Below are 21602 nucleotides of genomic sequence, written 5' to 3' on the forward strand. Positions count from 1 at the left end.
TGAGATCAAGCTGCTGTTCCTCTTAGGTGTCATGTGGACCACCAGACAGTCAGCGCTTGATTTACCTGGTGATTGAAAACTACACTGAAGGTACAAAAGATCTGTTGTCAATGGTAACACACCGGCAACAAGGAACAGAACAAATTGGATTTCTGACTTTATTCAACAGTGTACTACTAACAGTACTTGTTTGTGTTCAGAGATCAGTAGTGAGTATTAGAATCAAAGGGAGATGCAGGAATGTATTATTCAGTTCAGTTCAGTTAGTAGAGAGCTTTTAATAATGAACACTACAAGAGTAGGAGTAGGTCTTAAATGATATTAAACATGCAACATGGCTAAATGATCATTTTGGGAGTTTTATACTGAATAAGTTCAAGGTCCATTTCTAGAAGAAATGTCATTGTTTAAATTGTACTGCATTGTAACTGCATTGTAAGAGGTGATTTGCAGGTTTGAGTTTGGAAGTGGGAAAAAAAACATGGGACTTCTTTATGATTGGCTTTTGTTAACAAGCTTATTGTGATGAGTGATATATTGTAATATATTTCTGCTCAAACAGTGACCTGTCTAGTCAGTTTTATAAATTTAACAAGGGAATAAGTCTGCATGTGATTGATCTAAAGCAAAAATGCTTTGTTTATTTCTGCGATTTGATGTCAGTCTGTAAACGGGAAAGGGGAGTTTTCCTTGGCTTATATGGGTTGGAGGTGGGGAATTGCACATTGCAACCTCAAGTCAAACAGAGCATTATTTCCACCGCTAAACTCCTAAGGTTTACATAAGACTCACCTGTAGATTGTAACACTCCAGCTATTGATAGCAAAACAACTGCCAATGCTCACAAGCAGCGTTGTGTAAGATGAAACCAAAATAATCTTCTTCTCTCTGTTAAAAAGCACCCAGTAACACTGCTTATGCTCAGACAGCCACCATTGCCTTCTGAAAAAAATAACATTTAAATACTGTAGGTCTGGATTAGTGTTAATTTCGTCAGAGGAGACGAGACAAAATATGTTCGTCAACAACCTTTTTTTATGACTAAGACGAGACGATGACAAGACTGCACCACTGTCCAAAAACCCTGACTAAGACTAAATTAACATGCATTATTGTTGACGAAAAAGACGAGACGAAAATGTTTTGTATAAAATAAAAACTAAGATAAAATCTCTCTTCATTTTTGTCTACAGTTTCTCTTAAGTTTCGTGCTTTTTCATCAGCTGTTACGCCTTTAAAATTTTCAGAACGAGTTCGGGTTAGCGCTTTTTAATGTGTGCGTAGAAAGAATTTGTCGACACGCCGCTCAAAAAAAAAAAACTCCTGAGCACAAGTCCACCCTGGTCTAGTCAGGCTTTTTGTGTTAAATTATATTTCCTGTTGCTGCGCAGGCTCTTTTATTGTACATGACAGCTTATGTCCCAGTGACCGGTCTTTACATTACTATTAAAAGCAGTATCAATAAAGTAAAAAATGTGATGTGCAGTCAAGTTCGAGTGAAACATGTGAAACACTTTTTTACTGAAATATTTATCAGTAATAATCTCAGTAATAATGTGTTATTTTAAAAAAAGACTACAATTTTTTGACTAAAACTAGACTAAAATTAAAAGACTTAGTCGACTGAAACTTGACTAACAAAAAAAGATATGTGAATGACTAAATATGACTAAAACTAACAAACTAACATTTGGCACAAGACTAAGACTAAATTAAAAATAGGTGATGAAATTAATACTAGTCTGGATATATGAATTGGAATTTTTTGAAAACCCCTTATGAGGAAAAATAAAACAAGGTCTGTGACGTCGCCCAGTATTGCGCAACCGGGACCTCATCCTGGAGCCAGGCCCGGGGTTGGGGCTCACATGCGAGTGGTGGCCGTTTCTTACCCCACAGGGCCCGGCCAGGCTCAGCCGAAGGAGCGACGTGGGGCCAATCTCCTGTGGGCCCACCACCTGGAGGAGGAACCGTAAAGGGCTGGTGCAATGTGGATTGGGTGGCAGTCGAAGGCGGGGGCCTCAGCAACCCAATCCCCAGACACGGAATCTGGCTCTAGGGACATGGAATGTCACCTCGCTAGGGGGGGAAGGAGCCTGAGCTGGTGCAGGAGGTTGAGAGATACCGACTAGAGATAGTTGGGCTCGCCTCCACACACAGCTTGGGCTCTAGAACCCAACTCCTCGAGAGAGGCTGGACTCTCTACTACTCTTGAGTTGCTTGCGGTGAGAGGCGGCGGGCTGGTGTGGGCTTGCTCATAGCCCCCCAGCTCAGCATCCATGTGTTGGAGTTCACCCCGGGGAACAAGAAGGTCGTTTCCCTGTGCCTTCGGGTCGGGGATAGGTCTCTCACTGTTATTTGCGCCAAATGGCAGTATAGAGTACACAACCTTCTTGGGGTCTCTGGGAGGGGTGCTGGAAAGTGCTCCGACCAGGGACTCCGTTGTTCTACTGGGGGTTCAACGCTCACGTGGGCAGCGACAGTGACACCTGGAAGGGCGTGATTGGGAGGAATGGCCCTCCCGACCTGAACCCGAGTGGTGTTCTGTTATTGGACTTCTGCGCTAGTCACAATTTGTCCATAACGAACACCATGTTCAAGCATAAGGGTGTCCATCAGTACACGTGGCACCAGGACACCCTAGGTCAGAGGTTCGATGATCGACTTTGTGGTTGTTTAATCTGACCTCTGGCCGTAGGTCTTGTACACTCGGGTAAAGAGAGGGGCAGAGCTGTCAACTGATCACCACCTGGTGGTGAGTTGGATCCGATGGCAGGGAGGAAGTTGGACAAACTTGGCAGAACTAAACGTACTGTGAGGGTCTGCTGGGAATGTTTGGCAGAGTCTCCGGTCAGAGAGATCTTCAACTCCCACCTCCGGCAGAGCTTCAACCAGATCCCGGGGAAGGTTGGAGACATTGAGTCTGAGTGGACCATGTTCTCCACTTCCATTTTCTCCAACCCCCAGTATTTTTCCGATCGGAGCTGTGGCCGCAAGGTCTCCGGTGCCTGTCATGGCGGCAATCCCCGAACCCGGTGGTGGACCCCAGAAGTAAGGGATGCTGAAGGAGTCCTATCGAGCCTGGTTGGCTCGGGGGACTCCGGAGGCAGCTGATAGGTACAGAGCTGGATAGGCAACACTGGAATATCTCTACACCCTCGCCAGGTTGCTGGAGGGTTCATGGGAGTTTTCCCAACCAGTTCACATGTGCTTTGTGGATCTGGAGAAGGCATTCGACTGTGTCCCTTGTGGCAACCTGTGGGTGGTGCTCTGGGAGTACGGGGTCCGGGGCCCTCTGCTAAGGGCTGTCCGGTCCCATTATAACTGGAGCAGGAGTTTGGATTGCTTTGCCGGCAGTAAGTCAGACTTGTTCCCGGTGCATGTTGGACTCCGGCCGGGCTGCCCTCTGTCACCGGTCCTGTTCATTATTTATATGGACAGGATGTTTTGGCACAGTCGGGGGCTGGAGGGAGTCCGGTTTGGGGACCACAGGATTTCGTCTCTGCTTTTTGCAGATGATGTTGTCCTGTTGGCATCATCAATGCAGGACCTTCAGCGTGCACTGGGACGGTTTTCAGCCGAGTGTGAAGTGGCGGGGATGAGAATCAGCACCTCCAAGTCCGAGGCTATGGTTCTCAGACGGAAAAGTGTGGCTTGCTCCCTTCAGGTTGGTGAGAGCTCCTGCCTCAAGTGGAAGAGTTTAAGTATCTTGGGGTCTTGTTCACAGGTGAGGGAAAGACAGAGCGGGAGATCGACAGGCGGATCGGTGTATCTTCTGCAGTGATGCGGTGGATATACTGGTCTGTTGCGGTGAAGAGAGAGCTGAGCTGCAAGGCGAAGCTCTCTATTTACCAGTCGATCTATGTTCCTACCCTAACCTATGGTCATGAGCTTTGGGTCATGACCGAAAGGACAAGATCCCGGATACAGGCGGCCGAAATGAGTTTCCTCCGTAGGGTGGCTGGGCGCTCCCTTAGAGATAGGGTGAGGAGCTCGGTCACTCGGGAGGAGCTCAGAGTAGAGCTGCTGGTCCTCCACATCAAGAGGAGTCAGCTGAGGTGGCTCGGGCATCTGTTCCGGGTGCCTCCTTGTAGCTGCTAAGGAGCTACAAGTGGCGAGATATATTGGTTAGTTAAATTCTACAGTATATTAAAGAACAATGTTTATAATGCATTATAAATTCAGGTAGCTCTTTGTGGACAGTACCATGTTATATTGAGCACATATAAAACATATTGATTTATTTTTACAGAAGGTCATGAAAAAGGGAAATGATTTAACACAATAGACAGATGGAAAGAAAAGAAGGCCATGATGGAGGTACTGTCTTAATTTGGTATAATTTCTTTAAAATTCCTTTTGATAAATGATGCATAATTGAGAAGGTTCATTTTCCCTGCAGGATCAGGCTGTGCTTTTCCTGCAGTATACTGATATATCAGATAAATCGAACACGGCAAAGGTATGCTGTCACCAACATCATCCTAACCTCCAAACAGGGATTCATATAAAGAACATGTAAAAATATTCCGATAATACCTATCATGCCCTTGAACTAGAGCATGGTGAATTCAATAGACAGCCATTTATTCAATCGGCAATGCCAGTGTTTATGTCAGAACATTACTTGACATCAAAAAAGACTAACCATATCATGTACTGAAACATCCATAACACAAGCATCTACTGCTGAAGATAAAATGAGTTTTGACATCTCTGTAGCCACTAGATCTGCTGGCACTATTATAGGGATTTCTACAATAGTTGTCCCACCTAAGAATCCATTTCACTCCAAATGGAATCCATCCATTTCTGCTCCTGCACTGAATACTTCAGCATTAACCAATGCAAAAGCAAGCAGCACACCAACAGATATAACACAATACAAAGCAACCACTAGCAACTTATCTGGTGTCTTTTAGCAAATGCGAAACCTTTAAAAACTAAAATGATAGAACAGACGGTTAGAGAACAAACCTTTCCTGAAAACACCATCAAACTGCAACATTGAAGCTACACATCAGTCAGGACCAATACTGATTAGCAGTGAAAATATACCAGAGACAACTACAGCTGCAATTTCCACACAAGAATCTATCATTTCAAGTGCAAGGAGCACAACCAATGCTAGAACAAAAGCCACAATAACCTCAACAGTAGCAGTAACATTAAAGGTGGGGTGCCGACAAACAAAACAAATGTGTAGCCAATGAGCAGAAAGGGGCGTGTCTTGTCAATATGGGTGGAGAGAGTGTTCAGTGCGCATGTCTGACCTTAGCAGAAAGCGAAAAAAGGCTTACGATAAGGCAAGAAGCAGGTGTTAATATAGGATCAGCTTTCCAGTGCTGGAGAGAACTGAACGTCTTCCGCGTGAAACGGAGTTAAACCTTTCATGGTACAACACACAGTACTACAAAAACACATCTGTATTACCATAGTATTACTCATTGTGTTCATTTATTGATAAAAATATCCCTTCGGCCAGCCGCCCCAGCAGGTTCCGCCATAATAGTTGCCTGGGTTACGTATGTATGTGTGGGGCGGAGCTATCAAAACAGGGGTGACACCCATTTGGGTTAGGGGCGTGTTTGTTTTGGTGATTTCATGTGTCAACATTTGCTTTCAAACACTGGTGAATTCAAACAACACATTAGTGGTGTAGAAAACCCACCAGCAGCAACTGTGGGAAGATAATTTTAAGACACTGTGTTATTTCAAGTGTATTTTTGTGTATCATGCTGAAGCCAAATCAAGTTGTAATGCTAGTTAAATTCAAACTTTACATTAGTCTTGTGGTTCCTGTATCTCATTAATATGAAAGGAAAGGGGAAGGTAATTCAGGATATCATCTGTCCCTTTGACATTTGTCCCATTGTTTAAGGTGGCCATTTGATTCAAGGTCTGAGTTAAGAAGGAATGTCAAGCATTAGAGGTGAACTCTTTCCTATGATAATGAAGGGTTCTGAGAAAGACTTGTGTTAATGGGATTAAGGGCAGGTGAAATTCCAGGATCTGGTGTGGGGTTGTTGCATCCTTTCATGCTTTGATTGTCACCCGAGTGTTTTGTCTCTATCTGATGGGACTGCCTCCTATAATGTGTATATTTACAATGAATTACAACTTAAAGTCAGACTTGATGCCTGCAGTGCCCGTGCCAGTACACTCTGACTTGAAGACTCGTTTCATTGTGTATCTACAATAAAGACTACTGCACAAGGATATCCAAGTCTCCTGGTCTTCTCTGGAAAAGGTTTACAACACACTCAAGGTGTTTGGTTCCACCACTGCAACAATAACCTCTTTCAATAAACTGTGTAATGGTGAGACGGCCACAGTGCAAACAAGCATAAATGAAGAACAGGGAGTTACTCTGGACTTATATGATATATTCTGGTGATTTCCAGATGCAACTGTCACTTACTGTAGGTGACTCTAAACCACTTCTGAAAATGCCACTGAAGGGTTATAAAACTGATATTTATTTGATATGCTAAATATTTAATAGTTTCAATAGTTGCAGCCATTTATGTAAATTAGATTGGTGCTACTGCAGTGATCAAAACAATCAGATAAAGACTTTGCACTGTTGTAGACTGATGGAGTAAAATCTCAGGCTTCAAATCCAGATGTTCTGTTTCAGCATCCATCCATCCATCCATGACTGCAGCTCTTTAACTAGCAGCTCTTTATGTGACAGAGGGTTCAGTGTTCTTGGATGTAGGAGCATAAAGGTGAGGTGTGATTATGACTCTTAATACACTGCAGTGTGACACACGATGCAAACGTGAAACAAACAACAAAATGAGACAAAATATTATATTAATCTTTATTTCAGTGTTGACAAAATACCCATAAAAGTCAAAGCTCCTGCCTTTACAAAAATATGTCTTCTACAAAGTGTCCTCTGTGTTCTCTTGTGGAGAGCCAGCTAATAAAAGTGTTAGTGTGTGATAACACACTGCAGCTCTCTGACACACACATGAAGTCCACGAGTTGAATCACACTCGAATGTTTGTCCCGCCACCTTCAGCAGTGAACAGTGTGTCGTTTCACACACACAATGTGTCAGTTATCACAAATCCAGCAGCAGAGAGCGAGAAACCCAAAACACCATGAACACAATATCTGCACTATAAATTAACTTAAATTAACATCCACACATACACAGAGAACCGGATTACTGCAGACTGCAAACATAAACACTCCTAATGTACAGAGAACTGTGTGTGTGTGTGTGTGTTTGGTCCATCAAACAATAAATCTACATTAATTTATATATACAAAACCAAAGCAGCTCAGTGTAATAAAAGGCAACTGAGTGGTTTTGTGTGTTAATTTTTTCAGTTTCACTGAACATCTCTATCGTCTGATTCCAAAGTGCAAATGAGCAAACGAAGATGGTCCTGAAACACAATTATGACAAGATTAAATTAGATTTTAAAATGCTAGTTAATGTGACTGTGTGTGTGTGTTTTACCTGTCTGCACACTCCCCAGTCTACGCTGCAGTGCCTCCAGTCTGGTGATGTAATCAGACAGCGCTCGATCTGGATCATAATTCTGCAGATGAGAACACAACACTCCTCCATCTGTACTCATCCCTCCATACCTACAGAGAGAGAGAGAGAGAGAGAGAGAGAGAGAACATGTATGTAGAGGGTTCACTGTGCTGTGTGTGTGTTACCTGTGCTGTGTGTTACCTGTGCTGTGTGTGTGTGTGTTACCTGTGCTGTGTGTGTATGTGTGTTACCTGTGCTGTGTGTGTTACCTGTGCTGTGTGTGTGTGTGTTACCTGTGCTGTGTGTGTGTGTTACCTGTGCTGTGTGTGTGTGTGTGTTACCTGTGCTGTGTGTGTGTGTGTGTTACCTGTGCTGTGTGTGTTACCTGTGCTGTGTGTGTGTGTTACCTGTGCTGTGTGTGTGTGTGTGTTACCTGTGCTGTGTGTGTGTGTTACCTGTGCTGTGTGTGTGTTACCTGTGCTGTGTGTGTGTTACCTGTGCTGTGTGTGTGTGTGTGTGTTACCTGTGCTGTGTGTGTGTGTGTGTTACCTGTGCTGTGTGTGTGTGTTACCTGTGCTGTGTGTGTTACCTGTGCTGTGTGTGTGTTAGTTACCTGTGCTGTGTGTGTGTGTTACCTGTGCTGTGTGTGTGTGTGTTACCTGTGCTGTGTGTGTATGTGTATGTGTTACCTGTGCTGTGTGTGTTACCTGTGCTGTGCTGTGTGTGTGTTACCTGTGCTGTGTGTGTGTGTGTGTTACCTGTGCTCTGTGTGTGTGTGTGTGTGTTACCTGTGCTGTGTGTGTTACCTGTGCTGTGTGTGTTACCTGTGCTGTGTGTGTGTTACCTGTGCTGTGTGTGTGTTACCTGTGCTGTGTGTGTGTGTTACCTGTGCTGTGTGTGTGTTACCTGTGCTGTGTGTGTGTGTGTTACCTGTGCTGTGTGTGTGTGTGTTACCTGCGCTGTGTGTGTGTGTGTTACCTGCGCTGTGTGTGTGTGTGTTACCTGTGCTGTGTGTGTGTGTGTTACCTGCGCTGTGTGTGTGTTACCTGTGCTGTGTGTGTGTTACCTGTGCTGTGTGTGTGTGTGTGTTACCTGTGCTGTGTGTGTGTGTGTGTGTGTGTTACCTGTGCTGTGTGTGTGTGTTACCTGTGCTGTGTGTGTGTGTTACCTGTGCTGTGTGTGTGTTACCTGTGCTGTGTGTGTGTTACCTGTGCTGTGTGTGTGTTACCTGTGCTGTGTGTGTGTTACCTGCGCTGTGTGTGTTACCTGTGCTGTGTGTGTGTGTGTTACCTGCGCTGTGTGTGTGTTACCTGTGCTGTGTGTGTGTGTTACCTGTGCGGTGTGTGTGTGTTACCTGTGCTGTGTGTGTGTGTGTTACCTGTGCTGTGTGTGTGTGTGTGTTACCTGCGCTGTGTGTGTGTGTGTTACCTGCGCTGTGTGTGTGTTACCTGTGCTGTGTGTGTGTGTTACCTGTGCTGTGTGTGTGTGTGTTACCTGTGCTGTGTGTGTGTGTGTGTGTGTGTTACCTGTGCTGTGTGTGTGTGTTACCTGTGCTGTGTGTGTGTGTTACCTGTGCTGTGTGTGTGTTACCTGTGCTGTGTGTGTGTTACCTGTGCTGTGTGTGTGTTACCTGTGCTGTGTGTGTGTTACCTGTGCTGTGTGTGTGTTACCTGTGCTGTGTGGAGTGTGCAGTGTGAGGTGAATCTCTTTCTGTCCTTCCTCTGTTTGTTCCTCTTCTCTCTCCATATGGCTGCAGGTAAGGAGAGTCGTTCCTTACCTCCATCACTGCACACACACACATTCAACAAATGAGATCCCAGAAGAGCACAGACTCTAGAGCAGCACTAAGGATCACAGTCTTCTAGAGTTACACTCAGGACCCTAGAGATGAGCTGATGACTTGCACTGAGGATTCCAGAAGACACTTAAAATATTACAGGTGACCTGATTTTAGGACACATTGGGGATTCTACAACCTTCAGCATGAGAACTTAGTATAGTGAAATGCCACAAATAAAAACTATATTGGCAAAAGAATGTGCACCTCTGACCATCACACCCATATGGGCTGGATTTCCACTAGATGTTGGATTGTGTGTGTGGGATTAGTGACCATTCAGCTCCAAGAGCATTAGTGAGATCAGACTTGCACTATATGGTGCACTAGTCCCTGACTGACAATTCCTGTTATCATGCATTTGTGTGTGACTTATACCTGGACTTTGTCCTAGTCCATTCCTGTTGATGGTGATTGACCCTCCTGTCACTTTCTGCCATCTCTGTACCAGAAAACGCATCCTGAGGATCCAAAAATGAGTCAAAAAAACAAGCTCTAATCTAGTGAGAGCAGAAGTGTGATCTGATTGGCTGAGAGAAATAAACTGATTGGTTGAAATCAGTATGGTTTGTGATGTGAGGAACATTCGTGAGTACGTACAGATCAGTTTGAGTGTTTTACCTGAAGAGGGCGATGCAGACACGGGCGGCAGAACGGAAGCGTGTGTATCCACGGCGCCGGTGACTTACACACTGCAGAAAGGTGGAGTGTGTGTACACATGTGGACCAGTCATGCCTGCGATCAGTGAGAGTGTAGCTTCCTCACACTCCTGAAAACCACCCAGCAGCAGAAGCAGGTATTTCTTTTGGTAGATCAGAGCTTTGCGGAAACTCTCAGAGCGCAGGAATTTCCCGTAAATCCTCTGCACAGAGTGGGAGGAACTACACTGTAAGTGTCATCAACTCATCTTGTAAAGGAACGTGGATAATTTTATATTACTCACATTTAGATTAAAGGTCTTATGAATAAAGTACAATTAAATCACCTTTATTGTGGCGTTGTCTGCGTCGGATGTGCTGAGATCTCGCACCGTGTCAGAGCGGATCTCTGCCCGAAGACGTGAAATCTCTGCCTCTGCCTGATGGAGGGATTTCTCCATCTTGCTCTTCTCTCTCATCCACACCTCCTTCTGTACCTCTGGGACCTCTGAGCCAGGCCTGAGAGACTACAAGTGTGTAGGAGAGACAGAGCGAGTCAGGGGGCAGAGACAGAGCGAGTCAGGGGGCAGAGACACAGGCAACAGGTAACCCCTGAGCCATGATCTGATGCAGTAACCCCTGAGCCATGATCTGATTTAGATGTTTCACAGATTTATATCAAGAAAACTATTTTTAAAGAATAATATTAAGATGTCACTGACGCTATGAGCTTTAAGGTGGCGCAGTTTCCTGAGCTCCTCCTCCAGTCTCAGTATCTGATTTCTCAGCTCATTCTTCTCCTCTGTTAGACGACTGACGAAACCTGTGAGCTCTGCATTCTGATGCAGCAGTCGCTCCGTTAACACACTGGAGGAACCTCCAGTCAGCAGGGCAGAACTCTAATCACACACACGCACAAGCACACACACACGCACGCACACACACACACATTTCAACATCACTCCCTGATCCCTATCCTGTACATGGAAAAAATAAGCCCTCCATGAAAATGAACAATTAACTAGTTTTCCAAGCCGCATGTTCATGTGTACTTATGCTAACCTCATTTATACCCCCCTGTATTGTTACCCAATCTCCAACCCCTGTATCTTTAACACAGTTTATATCCCGTCCTATCATACCCCTCTCCATACCCCTGCATTATATTATTCTGATCTGCCTCCTGATCCACGTCCCTGTGCTATTACCTAACTGGCATGACAGGTCACTACTCTACATTGTGTCCCCTGTGACTTCATTTGTGTTCACTGTTGTGTGAACTGTAGCCTCCTCCAAACCCTGTAAAACGAAATGTGCTTGTCTCACCTGTGGTCCAGCAGGGGGCGCTGAGGAGAATTTCTGAAGGAATGACACAACATCCTGAATGTTTCTCTGTAACCAGCTGGAGCTCTCTCTGACAGCACCCTCCACAGCAAGCCTAAGGTCATGGGAGAAACAGGATTATTTGGTAATGCAATCACTTTTAGACCACTGGAAGTTTTGGACTCGACAGCTGGTAATTTGTTAAAACTCTTCGAGGTGAACCCGGACCTCCAGACTGGATTAGATCTACGGATGCTTCTTCCATGTACCTGTTTATTTTGCAGGTAATTTGCTGTAGCTTTGCAATAACTCCATCCATGTCCCTGATGTATGAGGCTCCTGCAGTGTTCATGGGTGTATTGATGGAGTCCTGGTGCACAGTTTTGTCTGATCTCTGCTCCAACGCCCAGACATCAACATGCTCCTGCTCACACAATATAAGCAACAGTTCAATACATAAACTACTACAAGCCATCAGATACCAAATTAGTGCTCTAATAAGATGTGATGCAGTACAACTCACACTGGGGCTACTCTTCTCCATCAGCTCTGCAACTTTATACTCCAGCCTTTCTTTCTCTCTCTCTATACCCTTCCCTCGCTCCTTCTCTCCCTCCAACAAGCTCTGAAGCTCATCTACCCGTCTCTGGAGCTGGATCCTCTCATCCTGCCACTGATGCTTCTGCTCCAGCTCCTGCAGCACCCTCTGCTCTGACTGTGCTCTCAGCTCCACCACAGTGGCATGCTTCTCCTTCAGCTGGGCCTGCAGAGATTGGAGCACGTTGTCCAGTACAGGGGGAATGCCATCCTCCACCTACAGACACACAGAATACGTCACTGTCATCTAGCAGAGACTGTTGGTTGAGATTTACACCATGCGAGGTGGAGCATGTGTGGGTGAATACTGGTGCAGTCTGACCACAGCATGCGTTGTGTGTATGTGGATTGTCTGTGGCATCTGAGACATTGGTGAAGTCTTGTACCTCTGATGCATGGAACACAAACACGAACATGATGGGGACAAGATGTATTCATGACAGCTGTGCTCAGCATGTTCAGCAAAGACACCATCATGACACTCAATTCAATTAATTTTATTTCTGTACTGCTGTTAACACCAGGCCGTGTCTCCAAGCGGTTTTACAGAAATCAAAAATATATTTAATTCTATTCTTAAATAGCAAACCACAGGAGAAGATGGCAAGAAAAAACACCCTGAGATGACATCAGGAGGAAACCCTGAGACAAACCCATCCTCTTCTGGGTGACACCAGATGGTACCATGATTATATACTGTGTGGATGAGCAGTGACTTGTAGAGAGTCAGCATGGGGCTTCAGGGTCAAGGCTGCTGTTTACTTTAGTGCACATTAATATGTGTAGAATATAAGAGGTTTGTTACCATCATCAGATTCTGAAGAACACTTTGTTTACCAGTGGAACCTTAACCTTCATGTTGTCCCTGGGTCTTTTTGACCCCGCTGGAAGAATTTAATGTGTCATAACTTTGGTTTTCTTCCACATATTTGCCTGAAATTTACCAGGATTGTTCCAAATTATGAACTTTGCAAGCAAAATTAATTTTGTCTATTTTCGTTGAACTATGTGTTCAGAACAGTATATACTACGTGTTCGTTATCCTCTTGGGTCATTTTGACTCGGCCACATTTAGTGGGGCAATAGGTCACACTTTTGCCCTTTTCAGTGCAATGAACATACATACAGACACAAAAATGCAACGTAAAATGTCCACTAACACGCGCACCCAAAACACACACTCACACCCCACACACACACAAATTGGGCATTTCATTAGGCCTCCAGAAAAGAAAAAAAAGCCAAACATTTGTAAATATTTCACATTTTTGATATGCCTTTGCCTAGCAGAGGGCAAAATATGATCTACCGAAATGATGCTACACACATACATATACATACATACACACACACACACACACACACACACACAGTCAAACACTGTTCAAAGCATTGGGTATTGCAATTCAGTTGGCCTCCAGACAAAAAAAAGCTACACATTTGTGTCACACACACACGAACAGCGCGCGCGCACGCACACACACACATGCACACACACAAATTGGGCATTGCATTTCATTAGGCCTCCAGAAAAAAAGCTACACATTTGTAAATATTTCTCACTTTTGATATACCTTTGCCTAGCAGAGGGCAAAATATGATCTACCGAAATGATGCTACACACACACACACACACACACACACAAGCACTGGGCATAGCAATTCATTAGGCCTCAAGAAAAAACAAAAGCTACTCATTTGTAAATATTTCACACTTGTTAGATGCATTTGTCCAGCTGGGGGCAAAATCTGATCTACCAACAAGCTTTACACACACACACACACACACAAGCATTGGGCATTGCAATTCATTGGGCCTCCAAAAAAACAAAAACAATCATTTGTAAATATTTCACACTTGTTATATGCATTTGTCCAGCTGGGGACAATATCTTCTCTTCTCTTCTTCTTCTACCAACAATCTTTACACACACACACACACACACACACGTTGTGTTTTCATATTCAAATCATATTTGTTTCCTCTCTCTTATTTATGAATTTAGTTGCATCAGTCAGCTTTGGCCTGGAGATTTGCTGAGTAATGTTTGACATTTATCAGTCAGTGGTTATCCAAAATAATATTTAATAATTTCTGCTTATTTTACTCAAAACATGGCAAAATTTCATAAGGGTTATCATTCATAAATTAAGTATAATAAAACAAAACATAAGGAGGTAAACAAAGTTTTATTCACATGAAATTATGGCATGTTTTTGAGTGTGTGTGTGTGTGTGTAGCCTGTTGTTGGTTGATCAGATGACATCAGGTGGGCAAAATAGATATTATACACAGAATGGTGCTAATTGTAGAATTTTTGATTTATAAGCATTCAAGTCAATTTGACCTGTAAAAAAAACAGGTTTTATTATTTGCTGACATTAAAAATGGTCAAAATGGTTTCAAAACAATCTCCTGGCCTTGAAATATACCAGCCTGTAATTGTGCATCAACTTTTGTGCCTTTATAGTGAAAATCAAAATTTCTGGGTTTTTTTTTTACTACAAAATGAGTAAATAAAAAAATATATTTTTGCATATAAATAAGGTTTATTATACCAAATATATATATATATATTTGCAAAATATATGTTAATATGTTGGAAACAAGTTTGACTAAAAAAAAAAAAGGCTATCATATATACTTCATTTGTTATAAGCAGTCAAAACAGACAAGGTCAAGTTGACTCAGCGCTCCTAATTTGTACAGGAGGACAACACAAGGGTTAAACAGTAGTTCCACTTTATTACAGCACAAATTTGAGAACTTTAAGAACATTTCCTTGTGTTTTAACACATTTCTGCTCTTCTCGCTTTTGCGCAATATGCAGCTCCTAATTTTATTCTTGAACTGTTTCATGTGACAATCAATGGCATACTATTGCCACCTTCTAGGGTAGGATGCTCACAATCATTGTGTGTGTGTGTGTGTCTAACCTGTAGGGGGAGTTGTGTATGTTTAACCAGTTCAGCATTAAGCTCTTTCTCCTTCTGAAGGTCAGCGCTCAGCTCATTTAGCCGAGAGGTCTGAGATTCCAGCTGGAACTAAAATACAACACAGGTTTGAGTATACATACACACGCACATACACACACGTGCGTGCACACACACACGCGTGCACACACACGCGTGCACACGCAGACAAACACACGCAGACAAACACACAGTGTACCTGGAGCTGTGTGGCCAGGCCTATGTATTTGGAGAGTTCTGCTTCTCTCTGTGCTGAAACCTTTCTCTCATCTTCCATAGCGAGTCTCACATCCTACAGAAAGACAAACAGACCAAAGTGGAGTGAGCAGCATCACCTATTCACTGTAGGCAGGTTCCTTCTTCTGACTCTAAATTGTAGGCATTTCTTCTATAAGATAACTCACTCTCACAGGTCCTGGTAATGATTAGTAATGAGTGTAATATCTCTCACCTCCAGCTCCTCTCTCTCTCCCTCAGCCCTTCGGTCAGCTCTGCTCCTCTCTCTCTCCACCTCCCACTGCAGCTCTCTCGCATGCCTCTGCTCCTCTGCCAGGCGGTCACTGACTGCGTCCAGCTCAGAGTCCTTCACACGCAGTTCGGCCCTGTTGGTGCACATAAACACACAGAAATATAAACTGATTCACTATGTACACTAACTGTTGTACACACACTTGTCTGTGTATGTCTCACCTGAGAGTTTCAAGCTCTCTCATGTGTGTGTGTTCGGTTTTCAGCGATGTCGTCAGTTCCAGTTTGACGTGTGCCAGCTCGGCCTTCAGTCTCTCACACTCATCTGCCTCTCCGTCATGCTCTCCTGTCTGTTCCTCTGTCATGAGAAATGTCAGTGTATTAGCATCTTACTTATCCATCCCAAGTGTGTGTGTCTTTTTGGGCTTGGGAGGGTGGGTGCTGGTTTGGGGGTGGGGGGGGGTGGGGGTGGGGTTACCCATCGTGCGATTCAGTTGCTGGGTGGTGTGTGCTTCCTGATGCAGCTGTGTGAGCTGAGCTTGGAGGTGTGTGATCTGTGCTAACAGACTGCTGTGGTCAGCAGGTTCGTCACACAGACTCCTCTCAGACAGAGAAAGAACCTGCATTCCCTCCTGATGGACGTCCCTGAGAAGAGCCTGCGCGCACACACACACACACACACACAGTATACGTGGCTTTACATTTTTCACAATATGTGTACAGGATGTGTGTATATGATTTAAGGTAAGTATGTGTTTGTGAGTCCGTGTACCTTAACCTTGTCGGGCAGGTGTGTGTCGTCTGGCCGCGCCCCCTCAGGTGTGCTCCTGAACTCTGAGCCTACCTCTGAGCTGCTGTCTGTCACACACCCCAAATCCTTTTCAATTAAACTTATGTACAGTATCTAACAGAAGTAAGTGCACCACTCACATTTTTATCATCTTTTCATGTGACAACACTGAAGCAATGACACTGTGCTCCAATGTAAAGTAGTGCAGCTTGTATAACAGTGTACATTTGCCCTCTAAATAACTCAACAGGCATTAATGTCTAAACCGCTGGACACAAAAGTGAGTACACCCCTAAGTGAAAAGGTCTAAATTGGGCCCAATTAGCCATTTTCTCTCCAGTGTCATGTGACTCGTTGATATAAGAAGATTGGCAAGACCCTGAAACTGAGCTGCAGCACAGGTTCCACTCAGACATGTCAAGTGTGTGTGGTGGCAACCAGATGAGGAGTACAAAGACAAGTGTGTCTTCACTACAGTCAAGCATGGTGGGCTGGGGCTGCATGAGTGCTGCTGTCATTGGGGAGCTACAGTTCATTGAGGAAACCATGAATGCCAACATGTACTGTGACATACTGAAGCAGATGATCCCCTCCCTTCAGAGACTGGGCCTCAGGGCAGTACTCCAACATGATAACGACCCCAAACCCACCTCTAAGAGGACCACTGCCTTGCTAAAGAAGCTGAGGGTAAAGGTGATGGACTGGCCAATCATGTTTCTAGACCTAAACCCTACTGATCATCTGTGTGACATCCTCAAACGGAAGGTGTATGAGCGCAAGGTCTCTAACATCCACCATCTCTGTGATGTTGTCATGGAGGACTGAAAGAGGACTCCATTGGCAACCTGTGATGCTTTGGTGAACTCCATGTCCAAGTTAAGGCAGTGCTGGACAATAATGGTGGCCACACAAAATATTGACACTTTGGGCCCAATTTGGACCTTTTCACTTAGAGGTGTACTCACGTTTGTGTCCAGCGGTTTAGACATTAAGTAGGTACTGTAGGGAGCCTAGTGTTAGTGTGTGGGGTTAAAGAATGACTTACCACTGGTGTATCCGTCTCTGAATGGGGAGGACGCAGAGTGATCAGATCTCACAACCTGGACACCAAATTACACACAAACACTCAGATAACAGAACCAAGACAACATGTACAGGAACATGATGGTACAAAGCTGAGATGGCTGTGCGCCGGTGCATAAGCAGCACACATGATATAACCATCTGCAGTACAGGACAGGTTTAATATCATCAACACATACATACATAATGTAATGGGTGGAGCCTGACCTGTACAGGGCGGAGTTTGTTAATGCTATCTCTGATCATGTGACACTCTTTCTCCAGTCTCTGGTTCTCCTTCTTCAGACTCTCGCTCTCTGCAATGTGCCTGTTCTCCATATCCATAATCTCAGCTGCATGAAGCTCGCGGATCTGTTCGATTCGTTCAGTATATTGGCCAATCACCTCCTCTAGCTCTGTCCCAAGTTCCACCCCCTCCACCTGTGTCCCCATGTCCACAGTGGACACACGCAAAGAGCCAGGTGACGTACTGGAGTTCTTCCTGGAGAGAGACTGTTTGTCTTTGGCTGAGCTGCCACCTTTGACCTTTCCATGATGATCCCTTCCGATTTTCTTCTTGGAGGAACCCAAATCTTTCTCTTCTTCTGATTTGGTTAAAGCTGTACGATGTTGCTGGAGTTCCTCCATCAGGTGGGCAATAGATGCATCTCGAGCCTGCACATCATTACATTTTACAATAAAACTTCACTTGACAATAACCTTGTCCACAACCTTACATCTATCTGTAAAGATCTGTATATTGTTCTGAATGTTGTAACAGAAACAAGTGTTTACTTGTAAAGTGTCTCTGTACAGTTCATCATTTACACAGACAATGTCTCAAAACTCACTTCATTCTAAATGTAAAGTGTGTGTTTGAACAGGTCTAAAGTATAACATACAACTGGCATAGTGATCTACAGTGTAACATACACATGGGTTCACGTGGTCTGAAATGGACCAGACAACATTCCTGGCAGGTGCTCAGGGAATGTGCAGAACAGCTAGCGGATGTCTTTACTGACATCTTCAACATTTCCCTGAGCAGCGCCTTTGTTCCTACGTGCCTCAAGACAACCACCATTGTCCTGCCCCAAAGAGGTCTACAGTGTCCTGACTCAATGACTATCGTCCTGTCGCACTCAAACCCATAGTTATGAAGTGCTTCGAGAAGCTCATCATGAGGCACATCAAGACCCAGGTACCACCCTCACTGGACCACCTACAGTTCGCGTATCGTTCAAACCGCTCCACAGACGATGTCATTGTCACGTCCCTTCGTTTAGCCCTCACCCACCTGGACAATAAAGACACTTATGTACGAATGCTGTTCATAGACTTTAGTTCAGCATTTAACAATCATCACTCAGCACCTGATTGAGAAGCTGAGCCTGATGGGACTGAACACCTCCCTCTGAAACTGGATCCTGGACTTCCTGACTGGGAGACCTCAGTCAGTCTGGATCAGGAACATCATCTCCAGCACCACCACACTGAACACTGGAGCCCCTCAGGGCTGCGTGCTCAGTCCACTGCTGTTCACTCTGCTGACTCACGACTGAGCAGCAATGCACAGATCGAACCATATCATGAAATTCACCGATGACACGACCGTGGTGGGTCTCATCAGCAAGAACGACGAGTCATCATACAGAGAGGAGGTGCAACATCTAACTACCTGGTGTAGAACCAACAACCTGTCTCTGAATGTAGATAAAATTAAAGAGATGATTGTTGACATCAGAAGAGCACAGAGCACCACCCCCACCCCCCCAGGACAGCTGAGAAGATCATTGGAGTCTCTCTTCTGTCTATTATGGACACTTACACCACACGCTGCATTCGCAAAGCCAACAGCATTGTGGACCTCACACTCTTCACCCCCCCACACACACACTCTTCACCCCCCCCACACTCTTCACCCCCCACACACTCTTCACCCCCACACACACACACTCTTCACCCCCACACACACACACTCTTCACCCCCACACACACACACTCTTCACCCCCACACACACACACTCTTCACCCCACACACACACACACACACTCTTCACCCCACACACACACACACACACTCTTCACCCCACACACACACACTCTTCACCCCCCACACACACACACTTCACCCCCCACACACACTTCACCCCCCACACACACACTTCACCCCCCACACACACACTTCACCCCCCACACACACACTTCACCCCACACACACACACTTCACCCCCCCCACACACACTTCACCCCCCACACACACACTTCACCCCCCACACACACACTTCACCCCCCACACACACACTTCACCCCCCACACACACACTCTTCACCCTCAAGCTATCTGGAAAAAGGTACCGAAGCATTCGGGCCTCACGACCGGACTTGATAAAACTCCTTAATAACTGAACTGAACTGTACTGAGCACAACACACACACACAGACACACACACACCTACCTGTATGGACTGCACAGACCTACACCAAATACACACACTTCCAATATACATCCATCAAACTGTTTACATGCTGTTTTACACACTTTTTGCTCTTTACACTTTCTGTCTCACATTTCAGTTGTTTGCTGTTTTGCACAAAACTTTACATTATCTCATGTAACTGCTGCTATAACACTGTGTTCATTACAGTATTACTGCACACACATGGTGCAATGACAATAAAAGCTTCTTGACTTGACTTGAAATGTACTGCGAGTTCTTTAAATTCTAATTTATAAAGTGTAAAGTAAATAATAAGATACCGACATGGTAAAGTTGGTTTAAAATGGCTTAAAGAATAAATAGTGCAAAAGCTTATGTAAAGTGGCCTAAATGCTATGTACTGAAGCGCTCTGAAGTGTAAAGTGCAAAAGGTTTAAAATGATCATAATTCAATTCTATTAAATTTATGACGGTGGTGAGGAAAAACTCTCTGAGATGATAAGAGGAAGAAACCTTGAGTGGAACCAGAAGTGAACCTCATCCTCATTTGGGTGACACTCTACAGTATATAGTGTAAATGTAAATAATGTCCTTTCTACAACAGTTTATAATAGTGCAGCCGAGAGCTCCTGAGGAACTAATGGGTCATCATAAACTCTGAGTTCAGCACAGACCTGATTGCTGATAAACACCAGAACATACAGCTGACTGACACAACATTGGTTCAGAAGAAGACATGACGTCTCCTGGTGGCTTCATACACAACAATCCCATGAGACACTGACTGACCAGGCAGAAAAAACACTCTATTGTGTTTAGAAACCAAATTTAAAATGATTTAAGTGTAAAAACACATGAAACACTACCTGTATCTGCTCTTGCAGTTTGAGACTCAGTTCTATGTAGCTGTTTAGTTCTTCTTTAGTTGCTGCTGCTTCATGCTTGACCTCCTGAAGCAGCTTAGAACTGTCCACTTCACTAGTTGCCTAAATGTCAGAAGGTTTAAAGATCAACAGTTGGAACAGAAAGTTTGTGTCCACACACACACACACACACACACACACACACACACACACACAGATCACCTCTAATACAATAATAAGGTGTAGAAACTAAACTAAACCCAGTAGAGAACACTCACCTTGTGCACCTGATCCTTCAGCAGAGCTATTGTCATTTCTCGCTCCTTTCAGAAACAATATTACACAATTACTAAAAAAATCCATTTCCTTAATAATTAGAAATATTGGATTTAAAAGTGTCTCATTAATCAGTGACATATTCACAAATATTTCTGTATATCAAATACAAATGCAGAAGATAATCGTACCTGAATCTGTTGCTGAAGTCTTTGGCTGAGCTCTTTACAGGTGATCAGTTCCTCTTTGGTAGCTTTTGCTTGATCTTTAACCTCATGAAGTTCCTGCTGAAGTGCTGAAAACACTGTAGAGTGTTCAGTACTGTGCTCTAAGACCTAGAGTTTAAAGGTCAAAGACAGCCATCACTGTGACCTGTGCACTAACATTCTCAGAACAAATGTGCAGTTTAAAGCTCCCTATATGACCATAAAAGTGTGATAAATATACATAACCTTGTGTATGTCCTCCTGTAGCTTCTCAATCAGGTCCTCCTTAAGCTGAAAAAAACAGAGTCTTGAAATGAATTCTTTTAGCTTCCTTCCTTTTAAATGAATAAGTGGGTTGTGTTTAGGGCTGAAAATGTCCTCATGTCATTAAATGGTCAGAAATACAATGACAGAAGCTACACCAAGAGCACTTGGGATATGACATGATTAAGAAGAACAGAGCAGACGGTGTAGAATTAAATAAGCACATAAATAACCTGTTTAAAATGTTCAGTGTGTTAATTCTTCAAAACACAAATCATTTCTGTAGTGTTACGGCTCTAAAATCTGACTAGCAGCTGAAATAAAAACTTCAACCCAAAAGACTCAGTATGTTATATCTGTTGTTGT

The 21602-nt window shown here is 44.1% G+C and overlaps 1 protein-coding gene across 6 annotated transcripts in view; it reads right to left on the reverse strand.

The window, feature by feature from the left end:
• Positions 1 to 6812: 6812 nt before the first annotated feature.
• Positions 6813 to 21602, reverse strand: part of akap9 (A kinase (PRKA) anchor protein 9) — a 93318-nt gene continuing 78528 nt past the window's right edge. For all 6 annotated transcript variants that reach the window (XM_060886646.1, XM_060886649.1, XM_060886647.1 and 3 more), the window contains 22 exons: positions 21219 to 21263; positions 20958 to 21101; positions 20769 to 20813; positions 20494 to 20613; positions 17416 to 17862; positions 17171 to 17225; positions 16108 to 16193; positions 15814 to 15991; positions 15558 to 15693; positions 15319 to 15469; positions 15067 to 15159; positions 14832 to 14939; positions 11821 to 12111; positions 11567 to 11721; positions 11301 to 11412; positions 10697 to 10873; positions 10322 to 10501; positions 9957 to 10198; positions 9714 to 9796; positions 9169 to 9283; positions 7478 to 7608; positions 6813 to 7403 (listed from right to left, as the gene is read on the reverse strand). In XM_060886646.1, the coding sequence (XP_060742629.1) occupies positions 7360 to 7403; positions 7478 to 7608; positions 9169 to 9283; positions 9714 to 9796; positions 9957 to 10198; positions 10322 to 10501; positions 10697 to 10873; positions 11301 to 11412; positions 11567 to 11721; positions 11821 to 12111; positions 14832 to 14939; positions 15067 to 15159; positions 15319 to 15469; positions 15558 to 15693; positions 15814 to 15991; positions 16108 to 16193; positions 17171 to 17225; positions 17416 to 17862; positions 20494 to 20613; positions 20769 to 20813; positions 20958 to 21101; positions 21219 to 21263 (3138 nt within the window). In that variant the 3' untranslated portion in view covers positions 6813 to 7359. The remainder of the gene's footprint in view (positions 7404 to 7477; positions 7609 to 9168; positions 9284 to 9713; positions 9797 to 9956; positions 10199 to 10321; positions 10502 to 10696; positions 10874 to 11300; positions 11413 to 11566; positions 11722 to 11820; positions 12112 to 14831; positions 14940 to 15066; positions 15160 to 15318; positions 15470 to 15557; positions 15694 to 15813; positions 15992 to 16107; positions 16194 to 17170; positions 17226 to 17415; positions 17863 to 20493; positions 20614 to 20768; positions 20814 to 20957; positions 21102 to 21218; positions 21264 to 21602) is intronic.

This window comes from Tachysurus vachellii, chromosome 14 (genome assembly GCF_030014155.1).
Source record: "Tachysurus vachellii isolate PV-2020 chromosome 14, HZAU_Pvac_v1, whole genome shotgun sequence".
In the NCBI taxonomy this organism is placed as follows: Eukaryota; Metazoa; Chordata; class Actinopteri; order Siluriformes; family Bagridae; genus Tachysurus; species Tachysurus vachellii.